We start from the raw sequence: 21,981 nt of genomic DNA on the forward strand, positions 1-21,981 counted from the left end.
TCTGCGCACCAGATCCTGATCTCTGGTCAGACTAGCCTTTAAATGCAAACATGACCTGATGTACAACAAACAATTCAAAGTGCTGCTTCATGAACACAGTTACACAAATAAAACTACACACAAAAAAGGTTTAAGTCATAAAACTATATTTATAAATAAAAAGAAATTTTCTCCTTGATAAGAGTAGTGTGAAAGACATAAGAATTTTTTTCCACTATACATTATCACAACACAGAGTCTGAAAATGCTCTGGTTTAACAGATGAAAATGCAGCTGTGTAGTGTAAAAACGACTTACAGATTAAATCATTAGCATTAAAATTAAAAACTAGTTGTGACCAACTACACATAAAATAAAACAAATAAATTTTTTACCGTAAAGACTGCGATTCTGTTGCACTACATAAAAACTTTTTCAATTCTTGCCTCTCACAAGTCAAGCAAACGTTTTAAAACATCGGAATAATGTTAACAGTTAGTGTTGCACTGCGGCTGTCTCTTAGTGTTTATTCTTCTTGGTGGTTATGAGGAACTTAAACAACAGAAAAAGGGAAGACGCTTCTTTCTCTATGTTTTTGATGCAAAGCAATGTTGAAGGACAAAAGAACGCAAGATAATAAAGACACAGAACGACGAGGAGACCGAATGAAAAACATCCACGTAGAAAAGCGCTGAGTCAGCTTCCTCAGCTGTCCGTTTCCACTCCCTCCCCTGACTCTCCTGCTCTTTATCTCTTCCTCATCCTTCTGCAAACTCTTCCCCCCCAAGGAGTGGAAACAGAGAGGTTTGCTTTGGTTCCATGTTTAGCGGGGGGGGGGATTCTTCACTGAAGAAAGTATGGCCACTACTACTAGGGAGAAAAGCACGTTAGAGGAAGAACGTTTTCTTTCAGCTGACACAACGCAATAGGATTGCATCCATTTCTGCTGGTAGGTGAGTGAAGGTCTGACTTCCACCCCCCCTCCTGTGCCCCCCCCCAGCCTTATAATGTTGCCTGATTGGCTGACAACCTTGCTTTACATCACATCGACAAAGAACTCTCCGGCACTGCCTACCGCCAGGCGGAGAGACTGCCGCGATGCGGTCAGCTCTGGGGGCACGGAGGCAAGCTCTCTGCCTGGGGGGGCACCGGGTGCGGCTGTAGACAGGTGTTGGGGCTGGGGGGGCAGGCCAGGGGGACCGTAGACGAGGCCAGGACCGTAGGCTATTGAATGAGAGGCAGTACTGCGATGGCTGACGGAGCTACGGATGCTGCGCTCACTAGGGGGCGCCACTGAGCGCTCGCTCGGAGCCCGGTGGCTCCTGATCTCTGTTTCGCTGCCGCTGCCACCAGACTTTCGGACGTCGTTCTTGCTGCAGTTGGAACCGCTGCTTCCTGGAGACACAGCAGGACACACGATGATTAGTATTCCAGTGTTATAAAAAAACAAGATCAGATATTTAAAATCATCTGAGGCTTTACATGAAGAATAAAATGACCCAGTTTGTGAGACGCACGATTAATTTAGCCATGGTCACGGAGCATTAAATTCCTTTCACAGGCATGGAAGAGTAGATATTACATGGTTTCACTTAAAAGGCTTCAGATTTAATAGTTTTTGCATTCTGAATTTTCAAGAATCCTTATTTGGAACCATCTCCACTAAAACCACACCTTCTAGCTTTCCATTTCAACACATTAAATACACAAAATGCAACATGTCAATAACACAGCTTTGGGCCTGTTGGACGTCATATTCCTGCAGCGTTAGACTGTTTCCTTTGAAAGTCAGCCAGTTTGCACATTCACTGGCGTGAAATTGTACAGAAAGTACGGAGATAAAAACGTACGCCGACATCCACATCTGGCCTTGGCTGTGAAAACAGGCGAGTCGTGAAACTCTGTAAAAACTCTGTGTAAACAGATACTTTCAAACCCGTCTAGGATTTACAATGTGGTTTGTTCCATCACACTAAATACAAATGTAGCTCACGTGAATTAATATCAGTTGTGATACTTATTATAAGTTTTTCTACTTTGCCCTCCTGTGAACTCTGGAGTTCTGCCTGTGTTTCTACAAATATTGATTATTATTTTCCTATTTAAAACATTAGCTATCACCACAGTCTGCTGAACATTCACTATGTTTTAACTGCACCCACCACTGTGCTGACTGCCTGCACTGCCAGCTCCTGGTCCACCATGGAAGGGCTGTGGAAGGTCATACGGGTGTGGAATGGGGAACTGGTACGGCAGGGCCATGGGCCACGGGGCCGCCCCTGGGTGAGGCAGGGGGGGGACAGTGTCCTGATCGGAGGCGCCTCCACTGGAGCCATCGTGGTCGTGCAGAGACAGATGGGTCATGTCTGAGGGAAAGATACATCCGACTTAGACTGGAGGACGAACCAGGAAGTTAGTGGTGAGCTTTACCGGTAACAATTAAAAGATGATCTCTAACCGATGAGCAGAGCTTTCACTTACTGCCACAGAGATCTCCAAAGATGTAGTAACACTGCTCAGAGAAGGTGATCTTGTTGACGGTGTGTCGGATGTAGCCGGCCTTCAGCAGGTTGCTGGCGTATTTACGGGCTTCCCTGCGATCGGAGAACCCTTCCACATGATGGAAGAGCCAGTCCACCACATCGGAACCTGAGGACACAAACAAACACATCTTAGGTACCAGACATGAAAAGGAAACGCTCATTATGACCTGATGATCAAATAATGTCAGTGAATTGTGTATTTGAGAGATTTATAATAAATAAGAAAAAAAAAATCATAATAAAATGATAAAAAAAAAGATTTTATTTATTTCCTAAGGTAACTAATGTTAACGGATCTGGTTTTTGGTCGGTAACAAATACTGCTAACATAGTATAACAGGATTACATCTTTTTAACATCACCAGATGCATGTAGTGAATTATTTATGTACAGAAACAGTTAATTGTATATAAAAAAATCTGCTACTCTGACCGCATTTGGGTTGAACCCTACACTCTTACAGTTGTCAGTCGTGCTGTTTAAAATTACACTACCGACTCCAATGATGTCAGAATGCTTGCTTCATCTGGATGGTGGATGATGAACACGCTCACAGATTTATGTTAAAGATTAGTCATGAATCATGAGAAGCTTCAAGATTTCCTCTTGAGTCAAGAAGCAAAACAGATGCAACATGTTTGAGTTTATCCTTCAACATTATATCTGAAATGGGAACATTGTGTTTTCAATGCTGAAGCGATACACAGGTTCTGTGCAGTCCTGCTACAAAGTAGTCTACAGACTGAACCGAGTAAATGAAGGACAGAGGAGTGTGTGAAGGAAAAAGTAACTGGACAAGTCTCTTTTTTCAAAGGCGTACCGATAAAGGCGTTAGCGATGGTGATCTTGAGCCACATCCTGTCCCGCACCTCTAGACCCGACTCTGGGCAGGCCATGGCCTTAGCAACCGTTGCCATGTCACTGTGGATGGAGAGGTGGAAATCATCGAACCCTGGGAAGGATCAGAGACCACATAGTTACTACGACAACTCAAACACATTGTTGTCCGAGTGCCAGTGTTATATCTTTCCTCATATAACAATGGCTTCGTTTTGATGTCAGGGATGCAAACACATGCAGTATAATGTGTGTGTGTGTGTGTGTGTGTGTGTGTCTCGTATAGTAATGAAAATACAGAAAATATCTGGGTTTTTTTTAAATATAATAATAAACATGAATCCAATGTGTTTCAACTTTATTAGTAGCATCCTCGGGTACATCGCACCAACGTTTGTTTCTTGTTGTTTTTTTTCCTATGTTGGGAGTTTCGATTTAGCGGTAATGTATTCCACGTTAGTGGCCGGAGTGGTCCCTTTAAGGAGGAGGTACTCATGTGACTGAGGCAAGTATCTTCACAAGCGTCAAGAGTGACTCATAGACAATTGTGGAGGAGAGAATCCGGTAGTTTTCCAAGACTAGACATCATTCAGAATCAGATCATGAATGAAACAGAAATAATGGAAAGTTTTACTTAAAAATTACACTTAAGGTGTCACTGAACTGGTTTTCATAATGAAGTGTCAAATATTTCATCAGGACCTTGCATGGTTGCAGCCATCCTCCTTCCAAATGAGTTATAAGACGTGTTTAAATTCTTTGGATGTTTTCAGGTGAAATTTACGGGAAGAGCTACAAAGTGAGAGGGTTAAAAACAAAGAAAACAGAACTGTCCTTCCAGAGACAAAGGCTTGACAAGAAAGGCCAACTTTGTGAGTTATGGCTTAGTTCCGACAACAGTCACAGAGCAGATGGACGCTCAGAGGCTGAAGTCAGGAAACATTGAAACAGAGAGAAAGAATGCAGGGAGAGGCTTCTTATCCACATTTGTGGAGGTTGGAGTGTGAGGGCTCCAAAACACAATTTGAATATTGAAAAAGTCTTGACAAAACAAAAACCTGCTGTATTTTATATGTCATGTCATGACACCGTATAAAGAGTAAAAAGGTGTAAAAACCAAATAAATCTAAAGAAAAAGTTAAAAATTTAGTCGTTTTGAATTTAAGCATCCAACGGTGTCTAAAAAGGTGACATCACTCACGTTCGGTCTCAGGGATGGAGCTGCTGATGGAGGAGCTGGTGGAGGTGACGGTGCTCATGGAAGGGCTCATACCGTACGCAGGGTACACCCCGGTCATAGCCGCCGTGTGGGACACCCACGCAGCTGGGTCGATTGGCCGGATGGGCTCACCTGTCGCATCATAAAAAGAGCTTCCGGTTAGCAATGGAATTATTACTCAAACTGAAGAAAGATCGCTTGAGGGAGAGAAACACCTACTCCTGGGAAGAGCGAAGCAGCTCCGAGGGTTGGGGTCCCAGCACTTGGCCACAGTTAGAGTGATGGGGCTGATGACGAACAGAGAAAATTTCAGACAGAATTCACTGTATGTCAGTATTCCCTTGTGTTCATTATATTGCTGTCAAAGCAGCTGCTGATGTGTGTGAATATGAGCCCGTGTGCTGCTTACCCTGGCTTGTGCACGATGTCCCGAAGCACCCGAACCGCATCATCGTTACTCATATTCTCAAAGTTGATGTCATTCACCTAGAGAAGAGAAACACATCCAACAGCCTCAAGTTCTGAGCAAATATTTGTAAGAAAATATAATTCCCTGTGACAACAAAGGACCGGCCACGAACTAAAACACGATAATCCTCCAGGACAAGGTATAAAACTTTCATCAAGTTACAATTATTCCAATAAATCTGACTGCACAAAGCCCCCCACTGGGAGCAGGACTGTTCCACATGTCGTGCCAAATTACATTTTGGAAGTTTTAAGCAAAAAATGAAAATGTCAAACAGCTCCTGCAGCCATAATCACAGTTTTTCATACAACTTGACACTCATATAGCATCACTGATGGGAACAAAGAAAAAATTAAAAAATACTGATTTAAAAAATCAGCAATGATTCTCTGTCTTGCTTAAATTGTTTTGCTCAGTGAAGTTTTATCTTTTACAAAATGATCAAACAGGTGATGGCCGTACACAGCACACGCATATGTACACACACATTTTCGTATGCAGACACAAATGATTTATCCAACGACTGTATCTCACACACACACCTGCAAAAGCATGTCCCCAGGCTCTATGCGTCCATCTGCAGCCACGGCTCCTCCCTTCATGATGGAGCCGATGTAGATTCCTCCATCTCCTCTTTCGTTACTCTGACCCACGATACTGATGCCCAAGAAGTTGTACTTCTCTGTGAAGAGGAAAACACATCCAAGAGTGAGGAGGTGAAGCAGTGGTGAAATAAAAAGAAAGACAAACACACTCTGCATCAATATGGAACAAAATATTCACACCTGCATATTTTCCTGTCTCTTTAAATGAATTCCTGGAGATGAGGCTCAGGGCGTACAGTATATCAATGAAATAAATTGACTGCGTGTTGCGTCCATACAGCTGAGTGACTTACCCATGTTGAGAGTCACGGTGATGATGTTCAGGGACATGGTGGAGTCGGTGATGCTGCTGAATGATGAAGACTGGAGGGAAGACAAAGGAAAGCATTGTGAGGAAAAGAATCCAGAGTACCAGACTGGCACAGGATTGTAACAAAGACATCCAGAGCTGATTTTAAGTCCCATGTGTCCAAAGCATGTGCGGTCTCACCCTGTCTATATTCGAGGCCTTAGGTTTCCGTCTGCGACGGCGATGTCGTCTCATCAGACGAGAGGAGCTCTGCTCAGTGGAGCTGCTAAATCTGATCACAGGAAAGAGAAATCCTTTTAGAAACTATAAGCACAGCAGCTCAGTTTACTAAACTGTTTAAAGGTGCATCTACTTATTAGGATTACTTTATGTATAAAGTTTTATGATGCTTGGATGTCTACATATACTGAGGACAAAATCATATTTCCAAAGAAAAATTAAGAAAATGAGAACTATTGAAGCTTCAAAATACCCAAAAGTCTTACTATATATTATAATTAAAATATGTGGAAATTCTAGAATAATATATGTGACTGGGGCGGCAGGGTGGCGCAGTGGGTAGCGCTGTCGCCTCACAACACGGCGGGTCCGGGTTCAAGTCCCGCTCTGTGCGGAGTTTGCATGCTCTCCCCGTGTCTGCGTGGGTTCTCTACGGGTTCTCCGGCTTCCTCCAACCTCCAAAGAAAGCATGCGCTTCAGGTTAATTGGCCGGTCCAAAATTGCCCGTCGGAGTGAGTGTGTGTGTGCATGGTTGTATGTCTTTGTGTGTGGCGGTGCACTGGTGTCGTGCCCCTGGAGTGTCCCCCGCCTCACGCCCTACACCAGCTGAGATAGGCTCCAGCTTCCCGTGACCCGCTACAGTGGATTCAGTGGCAGAAAATTAATAAATATATGTGACTCAAAATATAAACATATTTCCAGACCACGTATCAGATGGAGTCTGGGAGGACGGACAAAAACTTTCTATCATAATCTGAAGACATTCCATTTTACACCTTATTATAACAGACCAATTCAGTTCTCAAGACAAATGTGAACTAAAGCACAGCAGCAGGCATTTTTATCCCAAATAGTGTCAACTCAAACCTTTTTCATTACCTACACTGACTAATAACAAGCACTTTAAATACAGCTTCTATAATGAAAGCGGTGCTTGCCAGGAGACAGGACCAGCATTAACAGCTTACATGGCACCCAACCGACTCTATTTAGAAGTTACGACCTGACAGTAATAACCAGATATAATAACGTTGCTGTTGAGGCAAAAATGTCTTCCTATGTTAATGCAGTTTTTCTCCAGATAGATCAGGAGATGCATAAACAGAAAAGAGCAGACAGAGATGCTTGCAGTGTTTTGCAAACATTCCTATGAACCCTGGGAAAGAACCTGGGGGGTGACCACAAAACCCACAAGACAATTAGATTGTCCAAGTCTCTGGAAAACACACTATGAACTCCAACTGGAGACATATTCCTGTGACTAAAATGCCTGTTTTAATCGTGAACTTCATGCCGGAGGCCTGACCTGCTGGTTGCGTCGTCATCCTCTGAATCAAAACAGGAAGTAGATTCCAGCTCGCTGCTCATGAAGGACGAGCAGCTGTCGTAGTCAGGAGCCCCGCGTCCCAGGGCTCGGGATGAGTAGCCGTTCTGCCTCCCCCCTGCAGAGACGGCGTTACGGTGAGGATGAGGTTATAGGTACTTCTTAAAATCAATAATGGAGATTTCATCAATAAATTAAGTCCCAAAGAGACATAAACAAGACAATTCAGCTGCAACATAAATGTGCAACCAAATGAGAGAAGTCATTCTATGTCCTTCAGGTCCTTTCATAATCATCATGGCATTTGGATATTGATAAATCATAACCAGAACACCTGCATCAGACTCTATTATGGTGGCCCTCTCTGACGGTACGGCTACGGGCATAGAACTGACACAACTGTACAGTGAGAACACACATGATGGAACCAAAACCCTGCTGACCGTGGTCGTTGCTGTGCTTGCGTCTCGGCTTCTCCCTCTCCCTCCTGTGCGACACCATGGAGCCGGTCTCTGTGTCGTTGTCCAAACTGTCTCGGCCGCTCGCTGCTTTCCCACTTCAAGCAAAGACATACAGCAAAGCAGTCAAAAATAATTTAAGTTATTATTATTACTATTACTATATGAGAATAAAACTTATTGTTATCTGACATTTTTCTCAGGGAAAAATTAGATTCCATCAAACATATTTAAATAATAAAAGACTATCGGTAGGAAGTAAAAATGTAACCAGTTTTCTATTGGATGACACAAATGTCTGATTCATTTCCCAAAGATAACAGATGACCAAAAATGGTGGATTTATTTTGTGCGACCACAAAGTGTCACACAATTCCATTCTGTTTGTTATTTCCTGAACATGTCTGGAAACACAATCAGACTGATTCTAGAAGCAAGCACAGAGCCAATCACTTTGAATCTCCCCATTTCTCACACACCTTACATACAAGCTCAAATGAGTCAATGTACTAACTGATAAGAAGGGGGTCTGGAGTCTCCAATGCCCCCGGTCCTCTCCAGAGGGGGTGCCGCCTCCAAACTGTCTGCCACTGAGCCTGCATCCGTGTGGGCCCCGTCTCCAGAGACCAGCTGTGAGAGAGAACCGGGTCAGTCAGAGGGATGAGATGAAAAAAGCACCAAAAAAAGTGCTGAAAAAGCAACTCACAACCTTATGACAGACTGAGCATGTGCCAAGACCTGGATCAGCATGGGGGGAAACTACGAGTCTTTGCAAAGAGAAATATGACTTGTCTGGCTAAAACATTTTAAGATGAGAACATTGGACTGTTTACATTCCTATTGTTTTTTCTTTTACCCTTCAGTCCTGCTCCCTCAACGCCCTTTTCCCCATTCCGCAGCGGATCTTTAGGTTAAGGAAACTTGTTTTTCCAGACACATGCATGATGCATGATGCATGTTCTTGCCAGATTTTCATTGAATACACTTAGTTAAAATAAAATTGGTGTGAGGAAAGTCCACCATTAGCTTCCTACAGCTGGCTTCGTAGCTAACATCTGCCAGATGCTGATGTCAGTGCTGAACTATTTATGACTAAAATGCAGCACCTTTTCCACCAGTGTGCCATATCTGTTTTCTAATGGGACCAGGATACAGCTGGTATAACTAGAATTCAAGATGCTAAATCTAGTTAAAGCCATAGTTCACACACCGAAGACAAATGCTGTTCATTTCTGTTGTTCAAGAATCATATTTTAACCCCTTTTAACAGCAATATCCAGGTCAGAGAGGCTGCTTTGGTGTAAAAGAAGTACACTATTTTTTACACTATAAGGCGCACCTAAAAGCCTTTAATACTCTCAAAAACCAACAGTGCACTTTATAATCCAGGGCGCCTTATATATGAAATTTTTTTTTGTATATGCCATTTACTGAATGTGCGCCTTATAGTCCAGTGCGCCTTATAGTGCAGAAAATACTGTACCTGACAAATTCTGACGAAAAAAGGCAAGGCACAACTAAGTACAACTGTTGTGATGTGATGCTATTGAGACCCTGGCAACCCAGAGGTCCATCAGTCAGTCACTGAAACAACAGATGATCAGTGCAGACAAACAGATGGATGTTCTGTAACAGAGATAACATTTTGTTGTACATGGAACATTTCAACAGCCCTCAAGGGATCACAAACACACTAACAGATCCACCCACACACACATACAGTACATACACACACACAGGAAGTGACTTTAAACCTAGGACAACCTAGCCTCTAATGACGGTGGACCACCACACACCAAGAGGAACACAAACGGTGTTGATGATGCTGAAATAAAAGCAATAATCATAAGAACACTAGACAAAATCAATTCAATTGCTAGTATTTCAAACAAAACACAGAAAACTGTTTGTCTCAACTTTATTCTCACCAACATGCGAGATTCGATACTCCTGTTGGAAGATGTGCCATGAGGCTTATTGTTATAAGGAATTTTCCTCCTGTCCTGTGATTTCACTTGCTCTTAATTCAATTTCAATGCTCAGAAGAGGAGGGGAGGCTGAGCGCGAACACCAGATGTCTCTTGTTTTGTGGAGACAGGAGAGTTATGGCTGAAAGCCTCAAATGAGACACTACATGCAAGTACATGTATGTTAGCGTGTGGCATTTGTATGGACTTGCGTAAGGTGCTTACCACCAATGCAGCTTGTTTGGTAAAGAAAAGCTTATAAAAAACAACATTAAGGTGTTTGCATTTGTGTTTTGCTCTTTGATTGTTATATGATAATGTAATTTTCACACAGACTCTGGGGGAGTATGGTTGTGGTCACTGGTCCACAGATGGAAATCATCGTTCAAAAAGCATGCAGTTACCACACAGCCATGCAAATACAGTATGTACAATGAACACAGCCAAGTGCACAACAGGAAAGAATTAAACAAATCATAAAAATGACTCTAGGATGCATTTTAAACCTACCCATGACACCACACGTCCGTTAAAACAGGGCAGCTTAGCATTGTCGTCAGATATTTCCTCCTTAACAACCCTGTAGAGAGAACAAAGGTCTGTCTGTAATTACCATTACCAACACAAAAGCACTCCTGGGGCAATAAAACATGAGGATGCATTTAGAGGAAATGGAAATGGGCAACAATTCTACCAGGCAGAACAGACATTGACAACTGGGGCTACCAATGCTGACTGACTAGAGATCACCGCCAAACAGAATAGAAGTACTGATTAGTGTGTAATGAAGTAAGGTGATCGATCTAAATGCATTTCATGAGTCTTTCTGCAAAGACAAAACCAATCCACTGCACTTTCACTAAGGTGACGAAACAACATGCTCAAGGAACCCAAGAAAGGATTAATGCAATACTTCAGCAGTGTATCTGAATGGATGTAGACAAAGGGAATTTGGCTTAACACTCAAGATCTGTCAGTCAAGATTACAAAGTTTAGCAGTATTAAACAAAATGCCAAAATACTGGGAGGGACGCAACCTCAATGCAGCACAGAAACAGCCGAAAACCACAGGGGATATCATCATAATTGATTTGTTCAAGCTTAAGAAATTATTTCTGCCCGAGATGCTTACAAAGAAATCAATATGCTTGGAAAGGAGAGGAATGTTCAGCATTCCCATATGTTCCACCTGAAAGGTCTCAACAATGTCAAACTATATCAAAACCTTTTCAGCCAGTCAGTGTTATATGGACCGTACGAATAAAACAATAAGATTAATTTAGATAGAAGATCAATATTTAGGATGGTGGTAGTTTTGCAGACGTCTGATACTAGAGTCTATTCCAGTCTGACAGGTTGCTCCATGTACACTCTTGGAGTGAAGGTTTTGGTAAGTTATTTACAGAGTATACCTTCAACTCCTCAGGACACGAATAGCTGTGGTGTGACTCCTTTCAAAGCACCTCTTTCCGATTTGCAAATATTCTGACGCTGTTGCCCCACCCTACTTACAGTTTCACCAAAAAATCCACTTTGGAAACCTGGACTGAAATGTTGATGAGGAATGAAAATAACCCTTAGGCCAAATTTTTTTCCCCCCACAGTAAAGAGGGTATTGTCTGTGAGGGATCATAAAACGTGTAGCTTTCCTACCATGTTTTAACACAAAAGCACACGCTCATAAAGCTGCCACGGTGATGAACAGGGCATTCCTGTGTCCAACTCCACATTCCTTTGGCTAACAGACAACAACAGCAGCAGCAGGGGCCTGCTGGACCCCCACACTGGCCCTTCACACTCTTGACATTAGCCCGCTAGCAGACACATACCATACATTAGCCACACATTGAATGACATTACAAAAGTATCCCAAGATAAGTGTAAATTTAATTTTAAAATTTATTTTCATTCATGGCTGCAGTTTGTGCTCCTGAAACTGTCAAATACCAAACTTGGTCCGGGATGAGTCGGAGCAGGGGGTGGTTAGCTAGCCGCAGCAGCAACGTAAACAAACGGGGACAGGACGCTGAACAGACCTGCTAACGCTGCGAGCTGTGTTCGCTAAAGGCTAACAAAGGAACGGCAGTGGAGGCAGCTAGCATATAATCCACAAACAGACAGCATTACAAACCAATGACAAAACAGCTGGATGAGATTAAAATTACGTCAACGCGGATTTAGCTGCCACAACACAGCTGCCTTTAGCGTGTTAATCACATTAGATAGAACCTTCAATAGTTACCCGAAGTCATCGTCCATAGATTTGAAGAAGAATTTGTAATTTGGCTTCTTGAGGACATTTTTGAAGTCCGCCAGAGTGACTTTGTCCGCCGGCACCGACAGTTTCACCAGATACGGTGTCTCCTGGTCGTCGAGGTGGTAGATAATTTTGGTCTCCCCCATCTCGGACAGCGGCTAAGGCGAGGCAGGCAGGGTGCATCAAGACGAGGGCCCGGTAGGCTCCCTCTCGGACCCCGACTCCCTGTGGCGCTGGCTGCTCTGCCGTGGTCCACCCGGCTCTCCCTGGCTGACCGACACGCTGCGTAGTCCCGGTTCTCCCCTTCCTACGCCAGCTCGTTAACGTTACTGCCTTCCTATTTCAAAAAAAATCTCCTTGGCTTCCCAAAAAGCGCTCTAACACCGTTAAAAGACTTTATAGTTTTATTTCCCGTTTATTTTACGATTCCTCTTTGCAACTAAACGCGCAGAAATATCTTAAAACCCCGTTGAAAACGCTGAAAACACAAAAAATCTGTAAAGAAGGGTCGATTTTTCCCTTCTCGCCAGCTGCCAAGCTCGAGACTTTGTTGCACACGAAACTGCAGAAAACGTCAAAGTGGGTCTGGAGAGGGCGCCCCCCTCAGGCGAGGAGGGGAACTTCAGCTTTCATGCGCTCCATGGTGGAGTCAACACTGTAGTCAGAGTGGGGGGCAGAGGTTTGACCTGAAGGTGGTATTTATACAACTGCTTATGTGTGTTTGTGTGTGGTAATTTGTCTGTTTGTTCACGACATGACGTGAAGAGTTAACAATGTATTGCAATTAAAGTTCGTCTAGGAGTTTGTTAATTCTGGACCAAGACAGAGTCGATTAATGCTCCAGGTGGATACAGGCACTGCTGTAGATTCTCGATCACTTTTTTTTTAATATTGTGAAAAGGGAACATTTGTGAAAATATAATAACAGTCAAATAAAAATACCCAGATGTGGAGAATTCATGATATCACATCACTATGCATAATTGGGTCATAATCCTGATTGAAGATTGTACATAATAGGACAGGGAAAATGTATTGGATCACAGTACATTAACAGAGTGAGATGTGGCACTAGCAGGAATATTTAGGTGACATAATGCAGATTAGTCATTCAAATGAATTTCATATATCTCCTGGGAGTAAGATACATCTAGATGAGAATATATCCATCATACATTGATCCATTATGGATCTGACATAATGGAAAATGTCAGATCCATGGTTAAGAATACATAAACTGTCATACAGGATAAACTGTTTTACAGGATTTCAAATGATAGAAGTAGATTTTTAGAATTAAAAGAACTGGGTGGCATTTCTTTATCTAGGATGAGTCAGATCCAAGAACAGAAATGTATCAATTTCAGATTTGGAGGGTATTCCCATCCATTTAATTCACAACACTGGTAACTTGGTTTTAACCCACTGGCTGAATGTGAATATTTTGTTGTTTAAAGGAAAAGGAATAAAAAATAGATTAAAATGATTAGCATCAGGAGCTAGAATGTTGTGATATATTTTCTAACAAACAGTTCCAAATCCTCCTTTAGATCAACACTATATTATTTTCAGACTGAAAATTTAGTGGCAAATACTAAATGCAGTTAATTCCTTGACATGATCATATTGAAATACATTTAGACCAATGTATAAAATGACCAGTAACATGTCACCATGTTGACATCTGTTGTAGACTTCTTGACTGTAACTGTGAAACTTTGTGTTTTAGTCATGGACCAGCCAGAAGTCAAATGTGAATCTGTACAGCAACTGCAATTTATTTGGAATTAATTGTGATTTTCCATTTCAGACAACAATGAGAAGCATAAGTACAACAAGTTACTAAATGAACAGCTAATGAACAATCCCCAAATGGTGTACAAACTGCAGCGTTTCCTTCTGAGAATCAATCATAACTCGCATCAGCTTGTGCATTACGGAAGTCAGTCAATCCAGCTGGCAGAAATGAATATATAATATTTTTCAAGAACAATATAAAAACAGGGGTAAAAGGGAGTTTGGTCTCTTTTTCTTTTTAAATAGGCTTCAAAGAGTGTTGGCAGTTTTCAATCATCCAGAAAGTCATCGTCGAGGTTAACGTCTGTGGTGTCAATGTCATCCAGCTCCATGTTATCAAGGTCCACTTCAAGTTCATCCAGAGCCTGCATTAAAAAAAAAGTCATATTATCATATTATGTCATGTTCTTGAAATAATCTGTGACTTCATGTTGGGTTGTCTGGAAGAGAATACTATAAGGAAAGGATAGACAGAAGAAAGATTAGTCTAACATTTTCCTGTTGTGGAAATGCAGGGACTTCCTCCTCCTCCTCCTCCTCTTCTTCCTCTTCCTCCCCTGTGTTCACGGCTGTTGGAGCAACAGGTTCAGCCAGTGAAGACATCACAGCTGCTGCTGCAGGAACTGACTCAACAGCCTCCTGTGTGATCCAGAAAGAGTCTAATCAAGTTTGAATACTAATCAACCTCCATGATTAATGACAGTAATGATCATTAATTACTGCCTGTTTTTGCCATTCAGGTAATTTTTTTTTTTTGCAGATTGGAGGGATTGTGGGGAAAAGAAGCTTTAATACTGAATCAAATTACACCCCAAATACAATAGGGGAAAAAGACAAACCTCAGAGACAGGTGGAATTACGGTTCCTTTGGGCTCGTATCCTTGAGCTTCCTCAAGAATATTCCTGTCTTCATTAAGCTGAAACAAATCAGGGATTATTAAAATAAAAAACAGAGGACATTATATTGTTTTGTACACAAAGCAATGACTTCATATGTCCATTTAAACTCACCGTGACGAGAGGATAATCTTTAGCAGGCCGAGTCGTGCCCAAGCAAGTCTCTCTGAGGTAAACCTCCGCTGCGAAGGCTTCCTTCAGCCCAGGGAACAGATTCTCATACTCTGTGGGGTCTGCAAGGGACTCAGCTGCCTGCAGTGAAGAACCAGGACAATTTGTCATGCCCAGGAAGAAATACCCCATTACTCGCTCTGGAAAACCTTGGGGGGGGGTTCTCAATCCAAGTTGGGGTGAAATTTATAAGAATTAAAACAAGTTGTTGATTTAAATACATTTCCATCAGCTGTATTGGTGCTGGTTGTTTATGTGTTTGCAGAGGCACCTTTTGGTTGACTTTTGCCAGGTTCTCCCTCCACAACTTCACCACACGAGACACCTGACTGGGAAGGTAGGTGCGAGCCAGGAAGGCGGCTTCGGGTAGTCGGTTTGTCCTGATCAGAAGCTCTAAACACTGATCCATTCTGGGGAGAAAAGAAGACAGAACATTCAAACAAGCTGCCGCCTTTTCTGTGTACATAACACACATATTCAGTATTTTCCGTATTATAAGGCACACCTAGAAGCCTTTGATTTTCTCAAAAACCGACAGTGCGCCTTATAATCCAGTGTGCCTTATATATGAAAACAGATTTATAATAGGTCATTCATTGAAGCTGCACCTTGTAGTCCAGTGCGCCTTATAGTACGGAAAATACTGTATTTATGATCTCACACGACTGGGGACTCACTTTCCCTGCAGGAAGTAGGTCATGAAGGCCACGTTGTTCTTGCCATCCCTCTCTGCCCCCTCAGCCAGCTTGCCCACCATAGTGGCATTACCAGAGGCTGTGGCGAGAAGGAGGAGACCGCCATAATCCTGGGCGTGGTGCAGACACTCCTGGGCCAACCCAAATTGACATTTGCTGATCGCCAGTTCAGCTAGTTGCTTCCACTTCTGCTCCGACTGCATGATGATAAAAACATATCTTGAGCCTCTGTCAATCCTCTGGGAGCGGTTTTGAATTGAAAAAGTTGTTATTGGCTGTAGTTTGTCATAAAACCCAGCTGATGTGCGCTTACCTCTGCCTCGACAGCCAGCTGATAGGCAATCTTTAACTCTCCCAGCTGCAAGGCCAGCTCAAACCTATGCTCTGAGTCTGTAGACACAGCTAACGCCTGCTGCTTGAAACCCTGAAGACACAAAAATGAAACCAATACAATCAGGCATCAAACTACAGGTCCAGTTTGGTTTAACAAAAAACAAAACACTGACACAAATTACAATATCATCTGTTGACAGCAGCGGGGCCACTGCATAACCATGTCATAGAATGTTGGTGTTGACATGGAAACTGCATGCTGCACTTTTGAGTAACATCTAATTAACTTAAAAAAATACGGCATCTCCATCGTTTCTGCTTTTGAGATAAAGGAAGTCAAATGTAAAAATAAATCTACTGCTATGCCCCCATACCTGTTTCTCCAAGAAATGTGCCACTCTGGTTCGCTGCTCTTTAGGAATTGTGGGTAGCACCTTGTCAGCCATTCCAAAGTCCCTCCTCATCACAGCAGTTTGGTACTCCAGAACAGAAACCAGCAAGGAGTAGCTCACAATGTTCAGTTCCTTATCTCCCAGGTATAGGCGGTCATCTTTTGGTATGTATCCCAGCAGGTACATGGTTCTGTGGAGAGAAGGGAAGAGGTGTTACAGAACCCACAGCCCTAGAAACATTCAGAGTTTCTGTTGTCTTGAGTTTGTATACATTTAACGACTCTTATAAATACCTGTCCAAGTGAGCAATGGTGACGATCTCTCCTCCTACGTAATAGTTGAGCCTGTTGACAGAGCTGGTGTAGATGAAGCAGTCTCCTACCCAGAGGCCAGTCTTCACAATCTCCTGGATTTCTCCCTGGACCTGGACCAAAAACAAGAACAAACATAAGGTGTGGTTCTATGATAGGGAAGATTTCTCCTTCCTAAAGTTGAAGCATATTAACAAGAACAATTCAATATCAAACACTAAAATGAAAATGCCATCCAAATAAGGGATGTGGATGTAATCGTATCCACACACCCACCTCAAAGGCATCTTCAATGCCGTCCTCAGTCACCCCTTCATTGTTCTCTTGAGAGGCGGCCACTTTATCTGCCATATAACGTAGGATAAAGAAGGTTTCCTCTGTAGCAATACAGACCAGTTCTCCAGAATCCGACCAGAAGATCTGGACAAATTCCAAAGGAGAATAGGGATGAACATACAAATGCACAAAAGTCTATTTTTAGTTATTTTGTTCCACATGGAGACTTTAGATAAAAATGAAAGTGAATGAGTCTCACGTGTTTGGGCTGGATCTCAATGCGGCGGATCAGCTCTGTGTTTTCCCAGTCATAAAACGCCAGGCCATTTACTGACCTCACCCCAAGAAAGAAACCTCCATAGATCCCTGTAAGGAAGAATGGAAATATATCCCAGTAAGAAAAACCAGTGGGATTGTGCAATTCCACAACTTTACTAAACAATGCAGCTCACCTTCAGCTCCAAAGTCTGGCTTGAAAGATTTCTTTTCTTTGAAGTTCTTAAAGATTTTGACGATGCTGTTGCTTTCTCTGATGGCATATCTGTAATTAAAATAAATGTAGCTGTAACTGTCAATGCCACCCTTACAGTAAACATCGCTTTCCAAATGGCAAACTTACTCAGACGAGTCATGCGCCCAGACAAACTCCTGCGCTGAGCCAAAACTCTTGTTCCTCAAAGCCATTGCAGTATAGATGATGTACTCTCCATCTCCACACACCACAACAAACCTAATGCACATATAAAAGACACCACTGAGTGACAGAGATCTTATTGTAAAGTCACCTTTTATCTTAAAGCATGTCAAAGGGCCAGGGCTGATGTATTCACACCTTCCATTAGGGTTATGCTGAATGGTTTGGGGGTAAATCTCACAGCTGCCCATGTCTTTGACAGCCAAAGGCAGCCTCTCTCCATCCTTGATCTCAGCATCACCCATTGCCTTCAGGTTTGCTTGCTGTATTTCACTGTGTTTAGCCCAGATGATCTTTCCGTTGGTGTCCATAGACATGGCCGGCTCCTCTCGACCAACCTACAGAGCAGAGGGAGACATGTCAGTTTGGTATACATCATTAGATCTTTAGATGGGTGTGTTAAATGCAGCACATAACACATCTTTGTATACCAGTTACACTGTTTACTCACTTTGATAATGATGCTGCCTTCATCATAGCCCAACGCCACATTGTTGGAGCCCCTGAGGCCACACACACACCACACTCTCTCCATGCCGTAGTTCAGAGTGCTTTCCAAGCGGTAAGTACTTGAATGCCAGATACGCACTGTTCCTACAGAGGGAGAATTTGGAATTGCATGAAGCAATGATGAAGAAAATGACAAAAGTGAAGGAATATTTGTGTAAGGTAAGCAGGATTCCTTCTCACCATCCTCTGATCCAGTAATGATTATGGGCAGCTCTGGGTGGAAGCTGACGCAAGAGACATTCTGGGCGTGGCCCTCCAAGGTCTGAACACAGGTCTTATTCTACAATAGACAAAGGAAACTAGAATTTAGAACTTGCCTTCATGGGAAAAGATTTAATTAACACACATCACTTTCAGGTTTCTATGAAGTCCTCACCTGATAGTCCCAGATCTTAACTTGGCGGTCATCAGCCCCAGAGATTAGGTAGGGCTTGTCTCCCCCACTGTAGTAGTCAATGCAATTGACCCCTTTCTCATGACCCTCCAAGGTGAAATTGGGAGACGAAGAGCCCAACTGCCAAACCTGAATCAACCCAGGTGACATAAGAGAAAATAATTGAATGGAGCCCTTTAGTTATGTGTAAGATTAAGCTTAATAGTCACTGAAGGAGGTGCAGTTCTATAGTAAGATGTCCCAAAATACTTAGCCAATGACAAGACAAAATTATTCATTCATTTTCTTCTGCTGTATCCGCCGCCGCGGGTCAACTTAGAAGAAATAAAAGTATTATCAAATCCAGCTAAAGGTCTTTACCTTAATTGTTCTGTCAAGGGAGGCACTGGCAAACTGGTTGTTGTCCTTGGGGTTGATGACAATTTGCATGACATAATGGGTATGACCCTCAAACACCTGGCTGCATGACCATTTCTTATCCCAGTCCCATAGTTTTATCAACATGTCATCTGAACAAAAACAGAAATACATTCAAGAATGTACGCAGGGAAATATAAAACAATTTTAATAAATTGGAAGAGTCTTGAATGTTCTAGATAGAAAAATTATTATTTTACTATCATACCACTGCTGGTGAGGATGTAGGGTTGGGTTGGATGGACAGCGATACAGCGAATGTAGTCAGAATGGGCCTCAAACATGTGGACGCGTTCCAGGGTGTTGTAGTTGAACACACGGATCTGCATGTCATCCTACACATGTAGAAAATTAAGAGAATCAATGAATGATGTAACAACACATTGTGCAAAATATTCATTCATTCATGAATGAAAATATGAACGACTGAAATATATAATATATAAACAGACTAAAGAACCTACACAAACATAAAATTAAAAAATCCAAATGAAATCGATTCTCTGCGTTATACAAGCATTTCCCAAAACAATTAGGGTTGTCAACAACAGCTGTCAGGATCTTGATCTAAACACAAACTAATGGATGCAACTCACCGCTCCAGTGATGACCCAGTTCTTCCTTGCCACAAACTTGGACGCTCTGACAGGGAGGTCACATACTTCAAATGTCTTGACAAGAGTCTGCAAATGAAACAACATTTTTAGCTGGATAACGGTTTTCTGAATTGTCTCTGCTTCTAACAGCCTGTCTTTGGTTAATAATTCCAGTTGGGATGTGTAGCCATCAGTCTTAGTACATGCTGGTACTTTTGAGTGTGTGCTGCTGTGTGATCGCACCTGTGTTTCGTGGTTCCACACACAGACGCTGCCATTATAAAGACTGGCCAGCATCCACGGCTCAGTTGGGTGAAGGTCCACACTCTTCACACGGTCTGACCTGGCTGTCAACCTCCGCTTAATGTCAAGCCTCAGAGGCTGGGGGGGAAAGAACATTTGGGTTGCAAGTGTGGAGTTCAAACTCTCCAAATGAGCACTTTTACATGAGATTATTATGATTTGGTTAAACTCTGTCAATGAAAATGTCAATGTAAGAAAAACAAGAACAGCCATTATAACCTCGGAAGTCGCTAGCATGGTAACCTTAAACCTCCTACATTTTTGTGTTCCTGGTAAACATATGCATTGATCAATAATCGATTTGTTCAAATCACTGTAAAACATTGTAATACTTCGTCACACTTAGAAATTAAAAGGCATTACAGTATAAGCTTTCTTGCTAACTGGCGCTAGTTAGCCGCTAAGCTATTTACAATGATGCGCTATTGATAAAAACAGCTTTGCTGTTCTTCAGATGATATGTACATAAGTGACAAATCTACGTAACATTTTGTCTTACCATGTTGAATATTTGTGGAGTCCCAATAAGATTTGATAAATGTGTTGTGAACAACTGTTATCCGTGTCCAAATGCTGCGACAGCGGTGAGCTGATCACTGGTACTGACGTGGAAGTTCCTGAATGCTAATGTCGCGAGAGTTGAGATCTGGAAGCGATGACGTAACTGAATGTACAGCTGGGACAGGAAATAGGATTCAGTACAGGACTGCCTAATGTTATAGATGTTTGTGTAGGTTCTCAGTCATCCAGGTCATGGTTATCCATGTTTAAGTCAATCCACTGACTTAAACAACCTGTAAAAGAGGAGCTTTCTATAAATATTATATTCTTTGAGTGATGTATTAAGTTCAGATGTTTCAAACTGCAGCAGGAAGACCTCACCTTACAACAGTAAATGGAGAGAGTCGATTCAACCATCAGCATTGTCCTGTAATGGGTTGAGTGTCATAGTTCTGGGTATGGAATTGAATCCTGTAATCAATAATAGTAATGGTATAAGTGATGGAGTCATCAGCCACATCAACCTTTCACATAATAGAAAAGCTAAGCTTTTGGTCTGGAGTCTGTTTTTATTCCATTTATCAGAACAGAAACATTTATTGTCTTTTATACTATTCTCCTGAACATCTTCACAACAGCTCTTGTGACAGAAAGATTTGTCTGTTAGGCTTAATATTAATCATAAGATTGATATTTACAGATAAATAAAAAGATAAAGAACAATATGTATTTAACAGTTAACAGTTTTTGTGCTTTTTTAATGGGCAGCAAATCATCAGGCTCAATTGAAGTGAAAAGGTCAGTACAGCATAAGTATCAATGCAAACATTACTTTACTAGAGACACCCTCATGTAGGCATCTTAATAAATACATGTACCAATGCTTTTGTATTGAGAAATACAATAGATAAACATTTTAAGTAACTTGTTTTAGTTTGTTTTGGAAGGACACAGTATTAGTTCTTAATTTGAATTTTTGAAAATGAGAGTCAGTGAATCACTTAGGAAAAATCATTACTGACAAGCTGTGAGAAGTCTTAGAATGATATGGTGGTTGAATATACACTGCAATGATAATCATCTTAATATATTGTATCTGCGGTACATAACAGAAATTAAAACTGTCCCAGGGATTCCAAATAATCCTCAAGCATATCACTGGTTTTCAGTAAATATTCCCCATAGAACCAGTTTCCCCTTCATTAACTCAGAGATCCAGACTGCACACAAGTCGACACACTTATTGTAAAACATGCATTTGAATAACAATAATACACTTCTGATCAAAAGAAAACCCTAAATTAAAGCAATCAATAAAGAAAACCATGTGTTGAAACTGATGAATTGAGAACCTGACAAATGCACACTTTAGAAACAATTATGTAACACAGCATAATAAATGTGAATGCAGAATAACCCTTTAAAGCTATAAGTAAAGAGTTGTTGCAGGAAGACACCAGGGTAGTGGTAGGGTATAAACATCACCAATCCTGCTTTATGTGCTTTC

At 41.9% G+C, this 21,981-nt stretch overlaps 2 protein-coding genes across 2 annotated transcripts; both read right to left on the reverse strand.

The window, feature by feature from the left end:
• Nucleotides 1–141: 141 nt before the first annotated feature.
• Nucleotides 142–12,748, reverse strand: LOC137612472 (segment polarity protein dishevelled homolog DVL-3-like). The gene is made up of 15 exons (XM_068341011.1): nucleotides 12,173–12,748; nucleotides 10,441–10,510; nucleotides 8,478–8,593; nucleotides 7,949–8,061; nucleotides 7,488–7,623; nucleotides 6,143–6,233; nucleotides 5,946–6,015; nucleotides 5,590–5,729; nucleotides 4,988–5,064; nucleotides 4,798–4,865; nucleotides 4,561–4,710; nucleotides 3,343–3,474; nucleotides 2,461–2,628; nucleotides 2,142–2,345; nucleotides 142–1,374 (listed from the first exon to the last, which is right to left on the reverse strand). The coding sequence occupies exons 1-15, from the start codon at nucleotides 12,331–12,333 to the stop codon at nucleotides 1,016–1,018; spliced, it is 2,055 nt and encodes a 684-aa protein (XP_068197112.1). The 5' UTR covers nucleotides 12,334–12,748; the 3' UTR covers nucleotides 142–1,015.
• A 1,186-nt stretch (nucleotides 12,749–13,934) lies between these two features.
• copb2 (COPI coat complex subunit beta 2) lies at nucleotides 13,935–20,583 on the reverse strand. Its single transcript, XM_068340365.1, has 22 exons — nucleotides 20,473–20,583; nucleotides 19,914–20,051; nucleotides 19,671–19,757; nucleotides 19,283–19,409; nucleotides 19,018–19,166; nucleotides 18,640–18,786; nucleotides 18,444–18,543; nucleotides 18,205–18,347; nucleotides 17,892–18,091; nucleotides 17,679–17,789; nucleotides 17,512–17,600; nucleotides 17,319–17,425; nucleotides 17,060–17,203; nucleotides 16,766–16,896; nucleotides 16,455–16,662; nucleotides 16,061–16,171; nucleotides 15,730–15,944; nucleotides 15,324–15,462; nucleotides 14,996–15,133; nucleotides 14,824–14,901; nucleotides 14,477–14,623; nucleotides 13,935–14,349 (listed from the first exon to the last, which is right to left on the reverse strand). Exons 1-22 carry the CDS (start codon nucleotides 20,473–20,475, stop codon nucleotides 14,254–14,256), a joined length of 2,808 nt encoding a protein of 935 aa, XP_068196466.1. The 5' UTR covers nucleotides 20,476–20,583; the 3' UTR covers nucleotides 13,935–14,253.
• Between the last annotated feature and the right edge of the window lie 1,398 nt (nucleotides 20,584–21,981).

Source organism: Antennarius striatus, chromosome 18 (genome assembly GCF_040054535.1).
Source record: "Antennarius striatus isolate MH-2024 chromosome 18, ASM4005453v1, whole genome shotgun sequence".
NCBI classification, from domain to species: domain Eukaryota; kingdom Metazoa; phylum Chordata; class Actinopteri; order Lophiiformes; family Antennariidae; genus Antennarius; species Antennarius striatus.

Excerpts from the sequence above, each read along its gene's own strand:
- LOC137612472 (XM_068341011.1), bottom strand. The coding sequence starts at position 12,333 with ATGGGGGAGACCAAAATTATCTACCACCTCGACGACCAGGAGACACCG. Across the intron at positions 2,346-2,460 it reads CTTTGGAGATCTCTGTGGCA|ACATGACCCATCTGTCTCTG; the intron begins GTAAGTGAAAGC and ends TCTTTCCCTCAG. Across the intron at positions 1,375-2,141 it reads TGCAGGCAGTCAGCACAGTG|GAAGCAGCGGTTCCAACTGC; the intron begins GTGGGTGCAGTT and ends CTGTGTCTCCAG.
- copb2 (XM_068340365.1), bottom strand. Across the intron at positions 17,204-17,318 it reads TTGAGATCCAGCCCAAACAC|ATCTTCTGGTCGGATTCTGG; the intron begins GTGAGACTCATT and ends GAATTTGTCCAG. Across the intron at positions 14,350-14,476 it reads CATTTCCACAACAGGAAAAT|GCTCTGGATGAACTTGAAGT; the intron begins GTTAGACTAATC and ends TTTTTAATGCAG.